The following is a 20,241-nucleotide window of genomic DNA, read 5'->3' as shown; positions in this document are numbered from 1 at the left end:
ATTTGACAGAAAGAGAGAGCACAAGCAGGGATAGAGGAAGAGGGAGAGGGAGAAGCAGGTGCCCCGCTGAGTAGGGAGCTTGATGCGGGGCTCAATCCTAGGATGCTGGGACCATGACCTGAGCTGAAGGCAGACGCTTAACCACAGAGCCACCTAGGTGCCCCTCCAGTCTCCCTTTTCATGTTCCAGTCACCTATGCACTTATCAGAATGTGTGCACAACCAGGAAGAGCTCTTTTTGACATATAACATATGTTATAACATTCTACACATAATACATAGTACAGCTCTTTCCCTAACTGCCAGTTACTGAATACACTCTGTTTTTACTACTTCAGATAATGCCCATTTGACATCGCTCAAGGACAAAAATCCTTCTAAAGGTCACATATTTATATGTACTCACATAAAACTAGGAGTGACTTTCCTTATACTAAGAGTTTTATATAACTATACATATAACTATATATAACTATATAACTATATATATATATATAACTATAGAAGCCTAACATACATACAAAGTAAAATATAAAGCCAGTAAGATTCAAATGAATGATTTTTTTAAATAAAGACTTTATTTATTTATTCATGAGCGACACAGAGAGACAGGCCGAGACACAGGCAGAGGGAGAAGCAGGCTCCATGCAGGGAGCCCGATGGGGGACTTGATCCCAGGACTCCAGGATCACACCCCAAGCTGAAGGCAGACACTTAACCACTGAGCCACCCAGGCTTCCCCAAATGAATGATATTAATTTAATATAAAGTGATGATGTTTTGGTGAAACTCTATCAGTCCTTACATTGTAAATATGGTACTGGTTGCTGTAGTTTTGATTCTTTTTCAGTTTAACATGTCTAGACTAACATGTGTCTTGGGATGACTTAACTCTCCTTTTGACTATTTAACTACAGTAAAATTCCCAGGAATACAACAACTGTTGATTTATGTGGGGTCCAAACACATGATTTAAACATTTACTCATGGGACACCTGGGTGGCTCAGTTAAGGTTAAGTGTTTGTACTCTCTCTCAAACAAATAAAATTTATTTTATTTTAAATATATTTTCTCACACTCTTGCTTGTGCTCTCTCTGATAAATTAAAAATAAATAAATAAATAAATAAATAAATAAATAAATAAATAAAACATTTAGTCAGTCTGTCCTACCACTCACTGGTGATAGGAAGAATAATACTTGGTGCCTAAAATGAATCATGATCACAATGACAAACATCTAAAATTGCCTGGAAGAGTCTGACATAAAACCTTTTCTGACTATGCTTCTACTAATGTATTTCAACTACCATAGAAATGAACATGCAAAACGTTAAATTCTCTTAGAGAAGCCCTATACTTAATCCCCTTTACCTTAAAACACTGGACAATTGACACAATTCCAGAAGTGTGCCTCTGAAGAAAAAGTGAAATGCAAGTATTTTTGGTCTTTAGAGTATGCAGCAACACACAGCTCCATGAAAGAAGACAGGTACTAAACCACACCCCAAGGAACATAAGAGCCAAACATTAAGCTATTTACAGACTTCCTAACAGTTTTCACTGCTAAATGCAAGAGCATATATAGGCGGTGAAAGAATCAAAGGGAAATTACATCTAATCAAACAATATTAGGTCAACCAACTGGCTCATTTGTAATGCATTTTTTATTTTTTATTTCCTTTCAGTGCAATAAGCAAATATTTGCCTCATATCGTCTCACCTTCCACATGAGCATGACAAGTCAAAAATGGCATATCGAACCTTCAATTTTCATCCTAGCTCACATCCAATTTCCTACTGGATTTTCTGGGGCAAGTTGATCAAAACTTGTTGGAATCCAAAAACATAATGAATCAAATATTTGGCTACTTGTCAAAAAGACTATCATTTTTTTCTCATTCTCCAAACCTACCTTCAAATCCCCTCCTTTTAAACCTAGAGTTTATCAAAGTTCTGTTGAATTATACAAGCTATACCACCATAGTGTTTCTATAAATTGCACAAAACATTTTTTGACAACATCCTGTGAAGCAGATGTGAAAGCCCATCAGATAAAAGGTGAGCTGTAAATATATACATTTTTCCAATCCAGGCTTCTTCTTCTATGCAAGAGGAACTATCTCTCTCTCTCTCTCTCTCTCTCTCTCTCTCTCTCTCTCTCTCTCACACACACACACGCACACACACACACACACACACATTTTAAAACAAAAAAGATGGGCAGCCTGGGTGGCTCAGCAGTTTAGTGGCGCCTTCAGCCCAGGGCGTGATTCTGGAGACCAGGATCAGTCCCACGTCGGGCTCCCTGCATGGAGCCTGCTTCTCCCTCTGCCTGTGTCTCTGCCTCTCTCTCTCTCTGTCTCTTATGAATAAATAAAATCTTTAAAAACAAAAAAGATATCCATTCAATATCTCATTTAGATTCCCTGAATGTGATAAAATATCTCCACTGTCAGGAAGATAATTACATACTTATTTCTGTGTCTTTCCTAAATAGCTTTAGATGAGAAGTGATAAAAGGAGAGAAGAAGGGAAGAAAGGAAGGAAAAAGGAGAGAAGGAAAGAAGAAGAAAGGAAAGGAAAAAAAGAAAAACTTGCCTTATAGAAATATCAGTGAAGCTGTCTGCTTCAACCCAACATCTTACTTTAGAAAGGTCATACATAAGTACAGATGTCCCTGTGAAAACAGCTTTTGCATATGTAATTGTCTACCTCAATTCAAACAACACCAAAATTTGGAGAAATTTGTGTATTAAAATAGCATTCTTTTCAAGAATTTATCCCTAGTAAGTTATAGAAATACACATCTTACACATTTGTATCAGCTTCAGTATTGTTACTTTGTGAGTAAGTAGAATTATGTTCTTTCTCTGTAAATTATCTTGCCATGATGGGAGCCTACTCCCTGGGTGACATTTACCGTTAGTCTGACAATTACCTCCTACTGCTCTCTCCTAAGTGGTGACAGAACTTGCTTATCTGTTTCTTACATTGGTATTACATATGTGTGCAATTTCCCATGACTAAATAAATATATATACATATAGACTATTGAAAAAAAAGAATAGGGCCTACAATAGTAGGCCTCAAAGTGAAATGTCAAAAGGAGATTACACAAACTCCCTCTTGCTCTCTGAGTAGAACCATAAGAAGGAGAAATGAACCAGTTCCTAATATTAAGCAAGCAATGTGTTTAGTTGACAAGAAGACAGACTGCCAAAAAATTAATCAGGGAGCAGGGTCTCATCCTCCTCAAGTTACTGCCTCTACGATTTTCATTTTGTACATTTATCTCTAAGAAAAAGCATTTGCTTTGTATTTACTTTGTTCTCTAATAAATATTCTGTAGATTATTTTCTTAGAATTCAAATTAGTAATCAAGTCACTCACAGATTAATATAACAAATTATGCTTTTATATAACAAAGAAATACAATTTTTTAATGAAGCAGCCTGATTTTAACTCAGCAATATGAAAAGCATTTTTTAAAAAGACTTTATTTATTTATTAATTAAAGATACAGAGTGAGAGGCAGAGACACAGGCAGAGAGGCAGAGAGAGAGAAGCAGGCTCCATGCAGGGAGCCCGATGTGGGACTCAATCCCGGGTCTCCAGGATCACGCTCTGGGCCGAAGGCAGGCGCCAAACCGCTAAGCCAGCCAGGCGTCTCAAAAAGCATTTATGATTTCTTTCTCTAAGCCATCTTCCAAGTAAAAATTAAATGTTTTTGATAAAATGTCACACCTCAGTTTAAGAAATTCTTATTACAATATCTGTAGGTTCACTGTTTTCTTAATTTTGTCTTTTAAGAAATATTAAATGATGACATTTATTGTTAAAAAAAAAACTTTAGTGAAGAGTATTGGCTTTGACTTAAACCTTTATTAAAATGTTGCCCTAAGTCTATATTGCTCACAGAAAAGGCTTTCACTAGTATCACCCCTTGAAAGCTGCTAATAAAGCTTTGATGTTAATTTCTGAAGTTTTGAAAATCTGTAACCCAAAATGTACCATTTGATAGGTTAATGGCATCTCCTCCCTCCCGCCTCCCAATTAGCCACCATCCGACTAACTTTGAAATGCCAAGACCTTGAAGACATGAAGAACAACTCAAATACAGTGTCTAAATTCCATCTTTGATTCCATTAAAAAGTTACAAATCCTAAAAGCATTTAATTAAAAAAAATTAATCAAAGTTTTTTTAAGTCATCAACAGAAGTACTTACAACCAGTTTAAAAGGCTGAAGTAGAGCATTCTCAGAAGCCTGAATACAACAAAACTGCAATGTTCAGATATGTATACACAAAGGACAAAGTAATCTCAGGATTTTAGAGCTGGGAGAAGCTTGAAAAATTGTTCTGTCCTACTTCATTTTAAAATCAAAAAGCTGCCTCTTATTAATTCACTTGGTTGACATCTTAAAACGCTATTCTGTTATACTCTATGTCACCTTTCCACAAGCTTCTAATACATCTTTCCAGTGGATCTCAAATGTTACCAGGCATCAGAATCATCCCTTTTGCTTGTTTAAAAGGCATATTCCTGCACCACATCAACAGAGACTCTGATTCAGTAAGTCTAGAGAGGACAATGGAATCTGTATTTTTAAGTTTAATAAAACAAATTGTATTTACTTAGAAATATTCAGAATCTCAACAAAACAGCTGCAACTTTTTTTTTTTTTTTTTTTTTTGCAATTACAGAGGAGTATTTACTTAACAGAACAGCAATTATTACATAGAGGCTGCATCAGAGACAACTGAGGATGAAAAAAACTATCAATCCTGGGAGCACCCAACTGGCTCAGCCGGTACAGGATGCAACTCTGGACCTCAGGTTGTGAGTTCAAGCCCCATTACTTAGAGATTAGAGGTAGAGATTACTTAAAAAAAAAAGAAAAGAAAAGAAAAAGAAAAAACTACATCTCCATATAAAACTCATTTGTGCTGTACACCAACAAAAACCTGCTTTAAATTTCCATGCCAGTGTATCACTGCCACACTGTACCAGGCAAAGGTTAGTGCCCACAGAGAAGACCACCAGGACAGGGCTGTCAAAAGAGACATTCAGGAGTGTATTAACTATACAAAAAGACTTTGTACAGTTTAAAAACAAATCTTACACAGTCTTACATTTCAATTTTTTTCTCTAAAATGAGTGAGTTGTGTATGATGGGGGAGGGTGCTACATGCTAGTTGAGAAGGAAAAAAAAAACTTCACTAGCACTAACTCATTCATCATCTTCTTTATCTTCCTCCTCCTCCTTTTGCTCTTCCTTATCTTCCTTTTTTTTCTTGCTTCTTCTGGTCTTGATGACTCCCTTTCTGCCACATCAGGCTTTCCTCGAGTGCTGTATATGCACCAATCTCCTTTTCATAATTTTTTCTCCAGCTAAGCAGCCTTCGTTTCATGAGGTGGTTTGTCATCTACAGCAGTGTTATTTCACATCTCTCACAGTTCCTTTGAAATGTCACCCATGGACAGGCCAGGATGTTCTCCTTTGATTTGGGGGCAATAACTCAGAACAAAATAGGAAAAAGGCCAAAGGAGGCTTCTTGGGTACACTGAGATCCTTGAACTTTTTTTGTTTCCCCTTTAGGGGAGTATGTAAGTTTTCATTTCTCTTTTATAACAGGCATTATTCATCTTTGCCCTGTTTTCAAATTTTCCTTCCTCTTTAGCAGACATGGTCTTCCACCTCTCTGAGTGTTTCTTAGAAAACTCTGGGAAGCTGACTGAAGTTTCTGGGTGCTTCATCTCATGCTCCTCTCTGCAAATTTGCATAAAGAATGCATATGATGACATTTTGCCTCTCAACTTCTTCAGATCTCTTTTGCCCATGTTTAATTATGTTCCTCAGTGAGGCACAGAGTTACCCAATGCCCATCTGGCTCTCACTTGCCTGACTGTCTCTGTGGAGCTCAATGTACTGCAATGGCTGTCAAAATCTGTATTTTTTTTTTTAAATGATTTTTTTAAATAAATTTTTATTTATTATTTATGATAGTCACAGAGAGAGAGAGAGGCAGAGACATAGGCAGAGGGAGAAGCAGGCTCCATGCACCGGGAGCCTGACGTGGGATTCGATCCCGGGTCTCCAGGATCGCGCCCTGGGCCAAAGGCAGGCGCCAAACCGCTGCGCCACCCAGGGATCCCAAAATCTGTATTTTTAAATAAGCATTCTAAGTGACTGTGGGACAGGTAGTCCATGGACCACACTTTAAGAAAATGCTGCCAGATAATAACACAAATGGGCCATATATTTAATATTTCTCCTATCAATGGAAACATTTGATCCAACAGTTTGAAAAATTCCAAAGGCAAAAGATGTATTTGGGACATTCAGGGTTGAATAAGATAAAGATATCATCATTTTATGATGATATCTTTAAAAGCCGGTGGCATTACTAAAGAGAGCATCAATAAATGGAGGTGGAGGGGGCAGGTAAGGAGATTATCTGTCATCGTAGAACCTGAAGACATTTCCTAAGACTTTTGGAAGTTCGCTGTAATGGAGTACATAAAAATGGGGGAATTGGAGGCCACACTATGCTCTTTTTTTTTTTTAATTTTTATTTATTTATGATAGTCACAGAGAGAGAGAGAGGCAGAGACATAGGCAGAGGGAGAAGCAGGCTCCATGCACCGGGAGCCTGACGTGGGATTCGATCCTAGGTCTCCAGGATCGCGCCCTGGGCCAAAGGCAGGCGCCAAACCGCTGCGCCACCCAGGGATCCCCACACTATGCTCTTAAAGCAAAATAAGAAAATTCACTTTCTAAATAGGTACTAGAGAATGGCATGTAGTGTCATGCATGATGTTTATGTCTGATAATATCAATAAGCATTCCTGAGTTTAGCTGCTAATTTCTTTTTCCAAATTCTTTTAGAGTAAGTGTTTTTCTTGTTGAGGCAAATGTACATGAATAAGAATAAAATGATAGAACTTATTTTTATCCTAAGAAGTGACATGAAGGACTCCTGCGTGGCTCAGTGGTTGAGCATCTGCCTTTGGCTCAGGGCATGATCCCAGAGTTCTGGGATCGAGTCCCGCATCGGGCTCCCCACAGGGAGCCTGCTTCTCCCTCTACCTCTGCCTCTGCTTCTGTTTGTCTTTCATGAATGAATAGACAAAATCTTAAAAAAAAAAAAAAAAAGAAGAAGAAGAAGAAGAAGTGACATGAGATGCTTTCATCTATAAATCACTGGGTTGTTTTTCAAATAAAATATTTGAAGTGGATTATTCTGATTCTATTTTTGAATACTTGTATTTATATAAAGTCATATGTCAGCTAAAGGCATACCCCACATGCTGTAAGTTCTACTGGGTTTATGAATTCCTTTATATTAGTGCATTTAATACAAATATTTTTAAAAATAAGACTAGTTTTGCTTTTCAGTTTTTACATTAATGATTTTAAGTAAAAATCAGTGGCCTTACTTTTTAACTTAGTTGTTAAAAGGTTAAAATATTTCATGGTTTAAACAAAAAAAAGTAAATATAACAAATCAAATTACTTTAATTTTGGTACTTAAAAATCATAAACAGATCAGTTCAAGTATACAAAATCATGAGGCAGTCACATGATTTATAGTCTTCCCTAATTGGATAAAGTCTAGATCCATAGGACTGGTGCAGAGCAAATTCTGGAAGACCTACCTACTCCAGGATGGAGCTGCCCAGAAACAGAGAACTCTGATGGGACCTACCTCTCTATAGGTAATTTTTAGTTCCTTCAATCAGAGAAATCCCAGCAAAGCAAGCCACTAAAGACAGCCGGATGTGTGGATACCTGGAGCACTGGGAAAGATGGTGCTGTAGACTGAATGTCTGTATCCCCCCAAAGTACCTATGTAGAAATCTTAACCTCCAATATAAGAGTATGGGGGGGTACACTGGAAAATGATTAGGTCATGAGGGTGGAGGCTCATGAATAAGATTAATGTCTTTATGAAAGGGACCCCAGAGAACTCCTTCACCCCTACTACCATGTGAAAGCACAGCAAGAAGATGACCTACCATCTATGGACCAGGAATCTGGACTTTACCAGACACTGAGTCTGCTAGAATCTTGATCTCAGACTTCTAGCCTTCAGAACCATGAGAAATAAACTTCTGTTGTTTATAAACTGTCCAGTCTATGGCATATTGTTATAGCAGCCTAAATGGTCTAAGACAGATGGTCACTAATCAACATCACAATAATCAATATCCCAGGAGTCTCCCTCAACCATAAAAGAACAATCTGGATGGTGATGGCCCCAGACAGAGCTTCAGGACAATAAGCAGTAGCTTTATAGGATATGTCATTGCCAAATTAACTTGCAAGAGCGTACTGCTAGAGGTTCAGGATTACAAAACTCATCCTACTTACCTGGTTTATTTAGGCAGTTTTACATAAATAAGAAACATAAGAGAAAATTTCAAATTTTCTTTTTTACAGTACAGACAGATCCTTGGCAAAGACTTGCTTGAAAATTGCTATCAGACCTATTAGTGTTTAAGAATTTGAATGTTTCCTCCTTCTGGCATGAATCATACTCATAGCTACAAGTCAGAATTAGAGTTATAAATTAGCTTGCCTTCTAGAAAACAACTGGAAAGGGGGAGATGGGAGTAGCCACTATTATCATAACAACTTCCACTATTGACAGTCTACTAGGTGCTAGGCTCTGATAGCCATTTTTTCAATATTCATTACTTCAAATCCCTATAAAACCTAACAAAAGAAGTGTTGTTGCACTATCTTAACATGAGGAGAGGGATCAGAGAGATAACTTGCTCAAGGAAATGGACAAAGATTCGAACAGAAGTCAGTGTGACGACAAAGTCCACACACTCTCCACTATTTCAAATCCTACTTCGTCTCTCAGTGAGAGAAATAAAACACTTAACAACATCATCATCACATTAAAATATCCATGTGTGTACAAACTGATATACATGCATTTCTGTGTTCATGTATGTCATATAACTGGAGATAAAGATACAGAATATAAGTGAGAATAAGCCAAGAAAAGGAAATGCATGGGTACATGTGAATTGTGAGGTGATCACCACATTCAAGTTAACTGACACACCCAATACTTCAAATACTTTGGTTTTGTTTGTTTGTTTTTTGTTTTGTTTGTTTGTTTTTTGTTTTTTTTTGGTGGTGAGAGCACTTGAAAGCTCTCTATCGTCAAATTTCAGGTGTATAGTATGTATTGTTAATTATGTCACTATCCCCAGAACTATGTTCTAAATTCCCAGAATTTGTTCATCTTATAACTGAAAGTTTCCATTTTATATTTTTTATATCTTCCTATAATTCACATAGGCTTGACTAGCACAGGTATACAGAAATTTGTGTTCTGGGCCACGATTTGAAACATGTTTGGTTAATACTGTTGGTATGAGCAATAAAACTGTCAATCTCTTTTAATTCATGTCCGTGTAGAGGTAGATAATTACATGCTTGGGGAGGTAGGAACCAAGACTATTTAATTGACTCTATTAAATATTAAAGAAGGAATTAGAGCAATCCAAGTAAAAAGAAAAAAAGGTATTTCCTAATACCCCTGGTCCTGGTTCTACCCTGGACAAAATTCAATATTCCAGCCATGTGATTGCTAGGAAAATCACTCCACCTCTCTGGGGTCCTATTTCCTTATCTATAAAACAGAATAATATATAAGAATCTACTTCTCCCTGAGAAAGGATGAGGGCATGTTAAAAAGATATAGGAGCCAATATGAAGGAGCCCCAACAGCTAAAGCTGGAAGAGTTGGAACAACAAAATAATGACAGTATTGGGTTATAACCCATGGAACAAAATAAATATTCATGAGTTTATGCTGATATAAATAACCGAATAAATACGTAAGTGGAAAAGGAACAGTAGAACAGTTTTTCCTTATAAGAGAATCCCAATTAGTGAATATAGAAAGAATGAGGGAAATACATAACCACCATTAGGAAACAGAGTGAAAAGAGCTCCAGGCAACAACCTTCACTGAAGATGCTAAAATCAGTGTGTGAAAGTTTGAGGAAAAACAGGATTATTAGCATAGTCTCAAAATAGCTTTTCCAAGGTACTTATCCATTGCAAAAAAAGGAAATAGTAATTTTACAGTGGAGAAATCCAGCAGACACAACTTCAATTAAATAATCAAAGTTAACATCACCATTAATAAGATCATCATGTCCTATCATGTACTATCATCATGTCCCCCTCTTAATATGATGTACTGAGAAGGACACCACATCACTTCTGTGATAGTCTTGCCCAGAATTTATAACCTCAATCTAATCATGAGAAAACATCAGACAAATCCAAACTGAGAGGCCTTCTACAAAATAACTTACCAGTGCGCATCAAAAGTATCAAGATCATAAAAACAAGGCTGGAAGAGGGAAACTTTCCAAAGGGACTAAGGAGATACGACAACTAAATGCATTGCAGGATCCTAGATTGGGTCCTGGAACAAAGACACTGGGAAGGAAACTGGTAAAATATTAATATTCTGGTTTTGATATTGCACAGTGGTTATAGAAGTTGTTAACATTAGGAAATGTGTTTAACTGCAAATATATTAAAATTAAAGATGAAGTATTAAGTTCTTAAATCATGGTCCATGTTTTTCTACTTCTGAGCTTTTTATCACATTATTCCCTTTAACTGAAATGTCCTTGCCCCATCTCCCTTGACCAAATCCTTCCCATGTTTCAAATTCAAATGTAACGCCAGCTCCTCCATGGTTCCTGCAGTCCAAAGTCATTTCTCTTTACTTTTAACTTTCACAGCACTTTCACCATCTCATTCCCTAGGCCCTTACCACATCCCTCTTGTATTTTTGCCATTGATAAAATGGTTCATTTATTCTACCATATACGTTCATTAAAGAAATATTATCACGTTATCCCTGTTGCCCCTACTCTCTAGAATTGTATCTGACACAGAGCTGGAGATCAGTAATGGCTTTCAGAAGGACCTTTGATTACTATTGCCTTTGTGAACTTGAATTCTTAAGGAACCAATAAATAATTCAGGATGTCGATTTACTCCTATGCAGTAAGAACAACTGCCAAGATGACAGGGAGCCCTTGTCAGTTTAGCCAGCAGGCTTTTTTCCTGTTAGAAGAGGCATATATAGGGATGCCTGGGTGGCTCAGTGGTTGAGCAGCTGCCTTTGGCTCAGGTGGTGATCCCAGGGCTGGGGATCAAGTCTCGCATCAGGCTCCCTGTGAGGAGTCTGCTTCTCCCTTTGGGTCTCTGCCTCTCTGTCTGTGTCTCTCATGAATAAATAAATAAAATCTTAAAAAAAGAAGAAGAAGAAGAAGAAGAAGAAGAAGAAGAAGAAGAAGAAGAAGAAGAAGAAGCAGCAGCATATGTAGAGAGCTGAACTGTAATCAGAAGTTGTACATGGAGCAAGGAAAACAGGCCAGGTAATTTTCATGAAGAATAGTACCAAGCGAGATGCCTAAGCATAAAATCTAAGCCACTATCAACCATACTTCCCAGTTCTCAGGTCTGGGCCTCATCTTTGTTCAGTGTCCCATAAACACTGACAAAGTTTTCCTTTATGACCCCATTTTTCTGTTTCTACACTAACCATTCCCCTTTGTCTGCCATTCAAATCACTTGGAAAGCATTCAAAACTTCTGACGTCTAGAGGGGTGTCTGGTGGCTCAGTGGTTGATCGTCTGCCTTTGGCTCATGTTGTGATCCCAGGGTCCTGGGATCAAGTCCCGCGTCAGGCTTCCTGAAGGGAACTTGCTTCTCCCTCTGCCTATCTCTGCCTCTCTCTCCTTGCCTCTCATGAATAAATAAAATCTTAAAAAATATTCTAATGTCTAGATAAAAATCCAGATCAATTAAATCAGACTTTTTAGAGATGGGCCTCAGCTCTTATGATTTTTAAAATATTCTGGTGACTCTAATGACAGCCAAACTTGAGCACTACTGTATAATGATATATTTTTGTTTAGTTATGTCAACATAACTTTCCTGCTTTTGGTGAATAATTATATGTTCTCTCTCTACTGAAGATATGTGATCTCACGTATCCTCTTCTGCATCTATAAAGCTAATGCTCAGGTTTCTGGGGATGTCTTATCCTTGTCCAAAGGGAAAACTTTCAGGTAGTATCTCTTAGGTCTCCAGGGTAGTACATTGTTAGGTGAGCCAGCAAAATAAAGTAGGCCAAAATGCTTTTGACATATATAACAGGTAGAATGAGCCAATATTTTATTTCTTACCATTAGGGTTTGACAGAAATGAGGTGGGAGGCAGCTGGAAGTAAGTGATAAAGACTTCGTCAGGAAAAAAAATAAACTTCTGAGTGCTAATTTCTTTCTGACTCACTACGTGGGTCCATGATATAATACAAAAATGAATCAGAAAAAGATAAATCCCTTGTGGAAAGTCTGAGATAGTTTATACTATGTATAATAGGTGGAGTGCCAGGAGAAATAAAATGCTATAGGATGGAGGTCAGAGGGGCCAGGTGGGGAGAGATTTCCAGCCAGGCAATTATGGGAGTCTGTAAAGGAGGCATTTCTTCTGGACCTGGGAGGATGAACAGGATTTGAAGGAGGGCATTCTGAAAGGAAATGATCCAAGTACAGATGAAGAGGTGCGAAACTGCAGGACCGACAGGAAAGAGGAAGCAGTTCCATTTAGCCCTGGGTGGTGGGAGTGAGGAAGAAGAAAAGGACACCAATATTTTAAATACTGTCCCACTTTGGTAGTTCGGGAACTAGTTTCCATCAAAGATTTGGTTCAATCTTGACAAGAAGTTGTGAGAGTTCAGTTGGTTGCTTTTCATACTCATAATCTGATGTGATGTGCCCAAAGGGTTGAGTGATGGATGTAGCAGCCTCATGAACGCATTTATATATTTCAATCTTGCAAGGCCCCAAAATAAATTACAAAAGAGCAAACTTGGAGATAAAAAGACCAACTATTTCAATGGTGATGGCATTTTCCTATGAGGTGCAAGTTTGGCCATCTGCTATTTTCAATATTATTTTACCTCAATAAAAAGATGATAATGCCAGGCTTGTGCAAGTTAAGAACCAATTTAGGTCTGAAGATGAGAAATATCTCTGTTAACAACAAGAACCAGCAATCCGCCACGTCATTCCTTGGGAGTTGGGGAAGTGACAGCCTGACAGCTCAGCAGCAGTGTGGAGCCCTGGAAGCCCTACAGCGGTTCCCACGGGCCTGCCTGTGGTCATCACCATGGCAACGCCCCTCCTGAGACAGTAGCTCAGCCCTTGGAAACCACTAGAATTCAAAAATTATCACAAATGATTCTGGACTGGATCCTGCATGAGAAAAAACATACAGAAATGTCCTTTCTAAGGACATAAATAGGGCAAGTGGGCTATATTTGAAGATGGATGTGGATTAGATGGGTGGTTCTCAAACTTAGATGTGTTTTGGACTTGCCTAGTGGACTTGACAAAACAGAGATTGCTGAACCCCACCTCCAGAATTTCTGATTCAGTATGGCTGGGGTGGAATGCCCAAGTAATAGTGATGCAGCTGGCCTAGAATCACATTTTGACAAGCATTGGATTACATACCAGCATTGTTACAAGGTTCATTTCCTGATTTTGATCATCGTACCATGGTTATGGAAGACAATGTCCTCAGCCTTAAAAAATACAGCAGTATTTAGAACAAAGAGCCATCCTGTCTGCAACTTCCTCTCAAATGGTTCAGGAAAAAATATAGATAGATCAATGAATATATAGAATGATAAAGCAAATGTGGGAAAATTGTTAACAGCTGGCAAATATGTTCACTGTGATATTCTTACAACTTCTCTGGTACATTAAAATTATATTAAAATTTAAAAATTAAAAAAAATAAAATAAAATAAAAATTTAAAAATAAGGCAAAAAAAGAAAATTCTAGCTTATCACCAAGACCTGTTCAATATAGTAGCTAGTAGCCATACGTGATTATTTAAAATCTCCTCCTGCCTCTCCTTTTTTGTGTCTCAAACACACAACTCTTTCTGGTCGTCCAAAGTTTCTGACCCAAACGGGCCTGTCTTCCATTCTAAGGAGCATCTTCCCTCTTTCCAGCATCCTTTCTTTCAGGCCCCCACAACATCCAGGTAATGAACTGACTAAACTCACTCTAAAGTATGAATAGCACCAAATTCCCTCAAAGTACATTTAGTTAAGATTAGCTCCCAGAATGTTCTGGAAGTTACTTTTTTGAGCAAGGTCATCTTCATGTATTCTCTGAGTCAGCCCTTAAAACTCCCCTCTTCCTACCCTCTCAGGAACAAGCATACAGATTCATAATACAGCTGCTCCTTATCTGTTTCCCTCTCTGGTACCTTCCCAAGCAGCTTCATACTCAGTTGGGGCTCAGTAAAATGCATAGCTATTATTTGCAGAGAACATGGAGTGGCAGGGAAAAATGCAAATACAGGAAGCCATAAATCACAGTTTGATAAATATGAAGAAAGATTTCCATGAGGAAAATGAGCCATATTTCCATTTCCAAATTTCCAGTGGGGAAAATAGGTATAGGCCAAGAACTCAAAGCACAAGAGATGGACCTCTGCTCTGTCCAGGCCTCTGTTACAGCATTTAAATGTCCATCTAAGCACTGGACCATTGTAGAAGGTTCGGGTGACTCTCCCCCCAAAATTATTCCCCCAAGAAGCATTCTCCTGCAGCAACTACTCCTTTATTGTAAGTGAATTTGTCAGGGCACCTAGATGGCTCAGCAGTTGAGTGTCTGTTTTTGGCTCAGGTTGTAACCCCAGGGTCTTGGGATCAAGTCCTGCATCAGGCTCCTTGCAGGGAGCCTGCTTCTCTCTCCCTGTGTCTCTGCCTCTCTCTCTCTCTCTCTCTCTCTCTCTCTGTGTCATGAATAAATAAACTCTTAGGGAAAAAAAAAGGAGTTCATCAATTACCTAGAGATTGTCATTCTTAGCTACAAGACACCATAACCCACGTTTTTATAGTTCAGCTAGTGGAGGCCTTTTTTTTTTTTAAGTTTTTCTTTAAATTCAAGTTAGTTAATATATAGTGTAATATTGGTGTATAATATAGTGATTCAACACTTCCATACATCACCTGGTGCTCATCACAAAACATCCTTAATCCCAATCACCTATTTAACCTAGCTCCCCAACTTGTGATTCAATCACTGAACTTATGAGGTATCTCTTTGCAGGCAACTATATACTTTGAAACAGATTTTTACCAAGAATTCCAAAAGAGGAGAGTCTTACCTCGCAGTACTCCGTAATAATGCAGAAATTATCTTGCTCCACAAAGCTGGTGTAGAACTTGACAATAGCTGGATGGTCCAGCTTGGAAAGGAGCTGGGCCTCCACATTGGCCTGCACAGTCTCATTCGGATTAAGTTCTCCAACAGAGATTTTCTTCAGTACCTTTCTGCAGAAAAAAAAAAAAAAAAAAAAAAAACCACCAAACCCAGAAAAACAAAAACAAAAAAAAAAATTTAAATACATTTAAAGTTTAAACATAACAGCTATGTACAAGTGGTTTGGGGCCACCTAATTACTGTCCAGCTATGACTTACTCATAGGTCTGGTATTGTCTGTTCTGACACTGTCTCCTGGGCCTGCTTGCCGATCCTGGTTACTGACACACCTGTAACTCTACAGACTTGGTCAAACAGGGCAAAGACTGAGCTCATTTTGAGCAACATTGCTGAGGTGGTTCCTCCTCTGTCTCTGTAGATGTCTTGGTTTCTCTTTTTCTTCCACATAGTGTCTCTGCTTCCATCTGTCTCTGTCTGTTTTATTTCTCACCTTATCTTTTTTTCCTCTCCTTTTTTACTTCTCTCTATTCCTACCTTGGTATCTATCTCTGTTTTTTGTCTCTATCTCTCTGTCTCTGTGTGTGTGTGTATATATATATATATATTTTTTTTATTTATAAATCTGTCAACTCTATGTCTTTCTCTCTTTACCTATGTCCTTCTCTCTCTCTCTCCCTCTCTGTGTGTGTGTGTATACACACTTCTCTCTCTCAACTCTAAAATTTTTCACATGTCTCAACTTAAAATCAATAGGGACAACCTAATATCAATAGGGACATTATCTATTTCCTTTTTTATTTTAAAGATTTTATTTATTTATTCATGAGACACACACACACACACACACACACACACACACACACACACAGAGGCAGAGACCAGGCAGAGGGAGAAGCAGGGTCCATGCAGGGAACCTGATGTGGGACTCCATCCCAAGTCTCCAGGATCAGGCTCTGGGCTGAAGGCACTAAACCACTGAGCATACTTTATATAGCATATATAGCATACTTTATTGCTATCGGTATTTAGGAGAAGGAAAAAAATCTATAAACACTGATAGAGAGGTATTTAGGATCTCAAGCATGTATAAATGGAAAAAGAACTCATTAAATTTCCAAATTATTAATTTTAAAACTGTGATAACTCAATGAGGAGTGGACCAAAACACTATTTCTTCCCATCTGAGGAAAAAATAGTCTGATGAACAAACCAATTATAGTACCACTGTAAACTAGATTGCTGGGGAAAAGCACTTTAGAGCACGAATTATGTGCGCAGACAGATTCTGCTGATTATAAGTGAATGTTAGCTATTCATTAAGGCAAGTTCTGCAGAACCCATACTAGAAAACATTTTGCAAAGATGTTCTTTAAGAGTTACAACGTATGCATGCTAATGAAATGTATTTATAGTAGAAACAGTCTTAATTGAAGGCCCTTCAACCAACTCAAAGATTAACCAGAGCTCTCTGGTTCTTTCTAACAGATGCTGATAGTTACCTTTGCCATAGAGAATGCCTGTGACTAGTATGTGCTCTCTGGTACATCCATTAACCTCTGCCCTTCCAGGCAAGGTGTGAGCTTACACGAGTCATTGTGCTTATTCCTGAACTTGATTATGCCAGTTGTGCTTGTTACCGTAAATTTGTGATTTAGATAAGACAAACTGATGAAGGACAAGTATGAGTGTTATCTTCGTGAGGAAAACTAAGTTAAGTGCTTGCCAAAAAACTTGATAGTGACAAGTTGCAAAAAAAAAAAAAAAAATTGCTGATAAGTGATTGACAAGATAGTGCCAAATAGGTGGTTTAAAAATGTAAAACTTGGGATCTCTGAGTGGCTCAGCGGGTTTAGCACCTGCTTTTGGCCCAGAGCATGATCCTGGAGTCCTGGGATCGAGTCCCACGTCAGGCTCCCTGCATGGAGCCTGCTTCTCCCTCTGCCTGTGTCTCTGCCTCTCTTGCTCTCTGTGTCTCTCGTAAATAAGTAAATAAAATCTTTTTTTTAAAAAAAAGTAAAATTTGAGTATTCTGAATTCAGACTGAATTTTCATTCCATTTTAAACAAGGTTTACCCGGAAAACAACATATTATGAATGCAGTTTATGCAAAAAAGATGAAGGGACCTCTAAGCAGAAAACATTAGATGTTGGTTGTGCATCAAAAAATTGTAAAAAATGTACAATGATATGTTTTAAGTTGATATAAATGTTTCCATTATGTCATTTGATTTAAAATTTGTTTATTCTGTTTACCCAAGTACCAGCCCCAATCACATTGGATAGGAGAGCTCCTATCATTCTTAAAAACATAATCATACTATGAACTTTTCATTGATTCAAATAAGACTTCTCCTTACTTGTCTCATTGTGGAAGAAATTTCCTAAGGCAATACCAGAGATAGAGTCTTTTTGTCTGTTCAGACTCAGGGCCTCGAAGCTTAGATACTACAGTAAGCACTGTATTATGTAGTTTTTGCCCATTCCATTCCTCAGGGGCAAACATTTCATAAAAATTCTACGTTAGACCATCTGTCCTAGAAGCTGAGACACTATGTAGGAAAACTTAGAAAGTGTCCTTATTTTACCTGATTCATATCAAGTGCTGGATGACATTTGGCTCTTTTTCTTGATCAATAAATGCTTGGTGTTAAGCTTCCATTCTCCAAGATCTCATACGGAGAACCTTCTATTTCAAGAGAGCTGTTACTGGGAAATCAGTTTTCCTAAAACTTGAGTCCTTATAACACTTTATTCATTTTAAATGTTCTTCATGGTATTTCCATTATGAACTCATCCACCCCCACAAGACAACCACAGCAGGCACTGGCTGCATTAGGAAGGATGGCCCTGCACCAGGAGCCTTACAGGCCCTGCTCTGCCATTTACAGGAGTCTTTAACTAGGACTGCAATTTAGAAAGTTGGAACATTTGGTTCCCTTCCCCTAATGGGGTTTTCACATTGGTTTTGTTAGGTAATCAACACCTTGCCATGAAGTGTATTCTACAGAAATGCTGGCTTGGTAACATTTTCTCTAAGAAGACAGTTACAGCAAGAATTTAGTTAAAAGTGACCTCATGTTATTAAGAGTGGCATCTCAGACTGTTAGTGTAGTAAAAGGAGCTTGAAATGACATCTGCGGCTATGTTTTTCTGTAACTTCTGAAGATTAGCACACAGCAGGCAAAGCTCAGTGACATCTTCATAGTGCTTCTCCAGTAATTTACTGTGCCAGCTAACATGCAGTTGTAAAAGTCACAGTGGTTAAGCATGACAATAGAAAGCCTTACACAAACGTGTAATATTCTCTTGCTGTGAAGGAACAAATGTTATAAAAAGCTTAAATATACTTATTTTTCCTCATAAACATCAACTAGTGTGTAACAGAGCATGAGATTTTACATATAGTTACCTGAGTCCTGTCTGGCAGCCTGATGATAAAGCATAAAATCTCATTTGCCCACAGCTTAGCAGAGGAAGGTAGGGCTATTAAGACAGGTGATATCTACTATAATCATCTCTAGCTGACGCAGAGACCTTCTACTTTCCTTACCTAAAATCGTGTCACTGAACTGACAGAGGAAACTCTCACTGCATATCACTTAATATGAGATCAATATCAGCTGAAGACAGCATGGAACCTTACCAAATCAAGGACACCTTGTCACCTGCTTGGTGATTCTCAGCCTGTCCACTCTTAAATAACATGACAGATATTTATTTTATCAGAATCTCAACTGTTTGGGAGAAACTTTATGACAGAAGCAAAAAAAAAAAAAAAAAAAAAAAAAAAAACACCACCACCAATAAACAACAAACAGGCATCCCTGCAGACTCACTCAATCTGCAAACTTTCTGTTCTTTTTCCCAAGTGGCATGCTTCTTTCTTCCTAGAATCAGCAGCAAACTGATAAACTTTGGAGAGTGATTCTGGAAACCTGGGTTAACTACCACTAACTTCATTCCCTTCAAATTCAGCCACTCATCATATAAATGAGGCAAATTATATTTTTGAGATGTTAAGCAGGGCTTCTTTTTCCCCAAATTTCCTCTTATTCTTTCAGGTGCCCCTCATTGAAGCAGCAGCATATGCTGCCTCAGGAAAAAGAGGACATCTCACAAACTACATAGAATAAGTCAAATTCCTGGCTTTTTAAAAAAATTTTATTTATTTATTCATGAGAGACATGGCGGGGGGGTGGGCAGAGATACAGGCAGAGGGAGAAGTAGGCTCCATGCAGGGAGCCCGACATGGGACTCAATCCCGGGTCTCCAGGATCAGGCCCCGGGCTGAAGGCAGTGCTAAACCGCTGGGCCACCGGAGCTGCCCAAATTCCTGGGTTTTTTTATTTCAAAGGAGAGACCAAGGCTGGAGTAAAGGTATGGAAGAACACCTGGCTAGTCGCCGAGTACTTTCCCTACCTCCAGGTGAGAAAGATGCTCTGGACCTGATAAAGGGAAAGCTGGGTATTGCTGAGCCCTTAAAAACAGTTCATGTCTTCTAGGCTGGGTCCAGAGAGGAGGGTAAGAACAGAACTCCAAAATGGGCAGATGAGCCTGAGGGCAGAAGAACTGTGCACTCTTTCCAAAGTAGGGCGTAGAAAAAAGAGCAGGACCCTCATTGTTTCTTATGTCCATCAAAGGGTAGGAGTGAGAAAAGGTCTTCAAGGAGCAAGGAAGCTGATGAGCCAAAGAGAGTTTTAGAATCTTCTGTATCCCAGTGAGCATGAAGAGCAGCAGAATGACATCCCATGCAGCTACAACCATCTAGTGAGGGCTAATCAACTGGTAGTGGTGAAAGTATTTGCAGTTAGTCTAGAGATAACTAGCTGTGGTCCCTTCCCTTGTGATTTAACCATCAACCAACCTGCATCACATGCATTTTGTAAGCACTAACTCTGTGTCTATGGTATAGCAGGCACTGGAGATTTACAGGCCCT

At 38.4% G+C, this 20,241-nt stretch overlaps 1 protein-coding gene and 1 pseudogene across 19 annotated transcripts in view; both read right to left on the bottom strand.

The window, feature by feature from the left end:
* NEK11 (NIMA related kinase 11) overlaps positions 1-20,241 on the bottom strand; it is a 253,722-nt gene that overhangs the window by 194,219 nt on the left and 39,262 nt on the right. For all 19 annotated transcript variants that reach the window (XM_035705157.2, XM_049099933.1, XM_049099937.1 and 16 more), the window contains one exon: positions 15,249-15,414. In XM_035705157.2, coding sequence (XP_035561050.1) covers positions 15,249-15,414 — 166 coding nt within the window. The remainder of the gene's footprint in view (positions 1-15,248; positions 15,415-20,241) is intronic.
* Positions 3,559-5,844, bottom strand: LOC112661183 (high mobility group protein B1-like; annotated as a pseudogene).

This window comes from Canis lupus, chromosome 23 (assembly GCF_003254725.2).
Source record: "Canis lupus dingo isolate Sandy chromosome 23, ASM325472v2, whole genome shotgun sequence".
Classification (NCBI taxonomy): Eukaryota; Metazoa; Chordata; class Mammalia; order Carnivora; family Canidae; genus Canis; species Canis lupus.
Note: the sequence above shows the minus strand (reverse complement) of the source record. Positions and strands in the feature narration are given on the sequence as shown.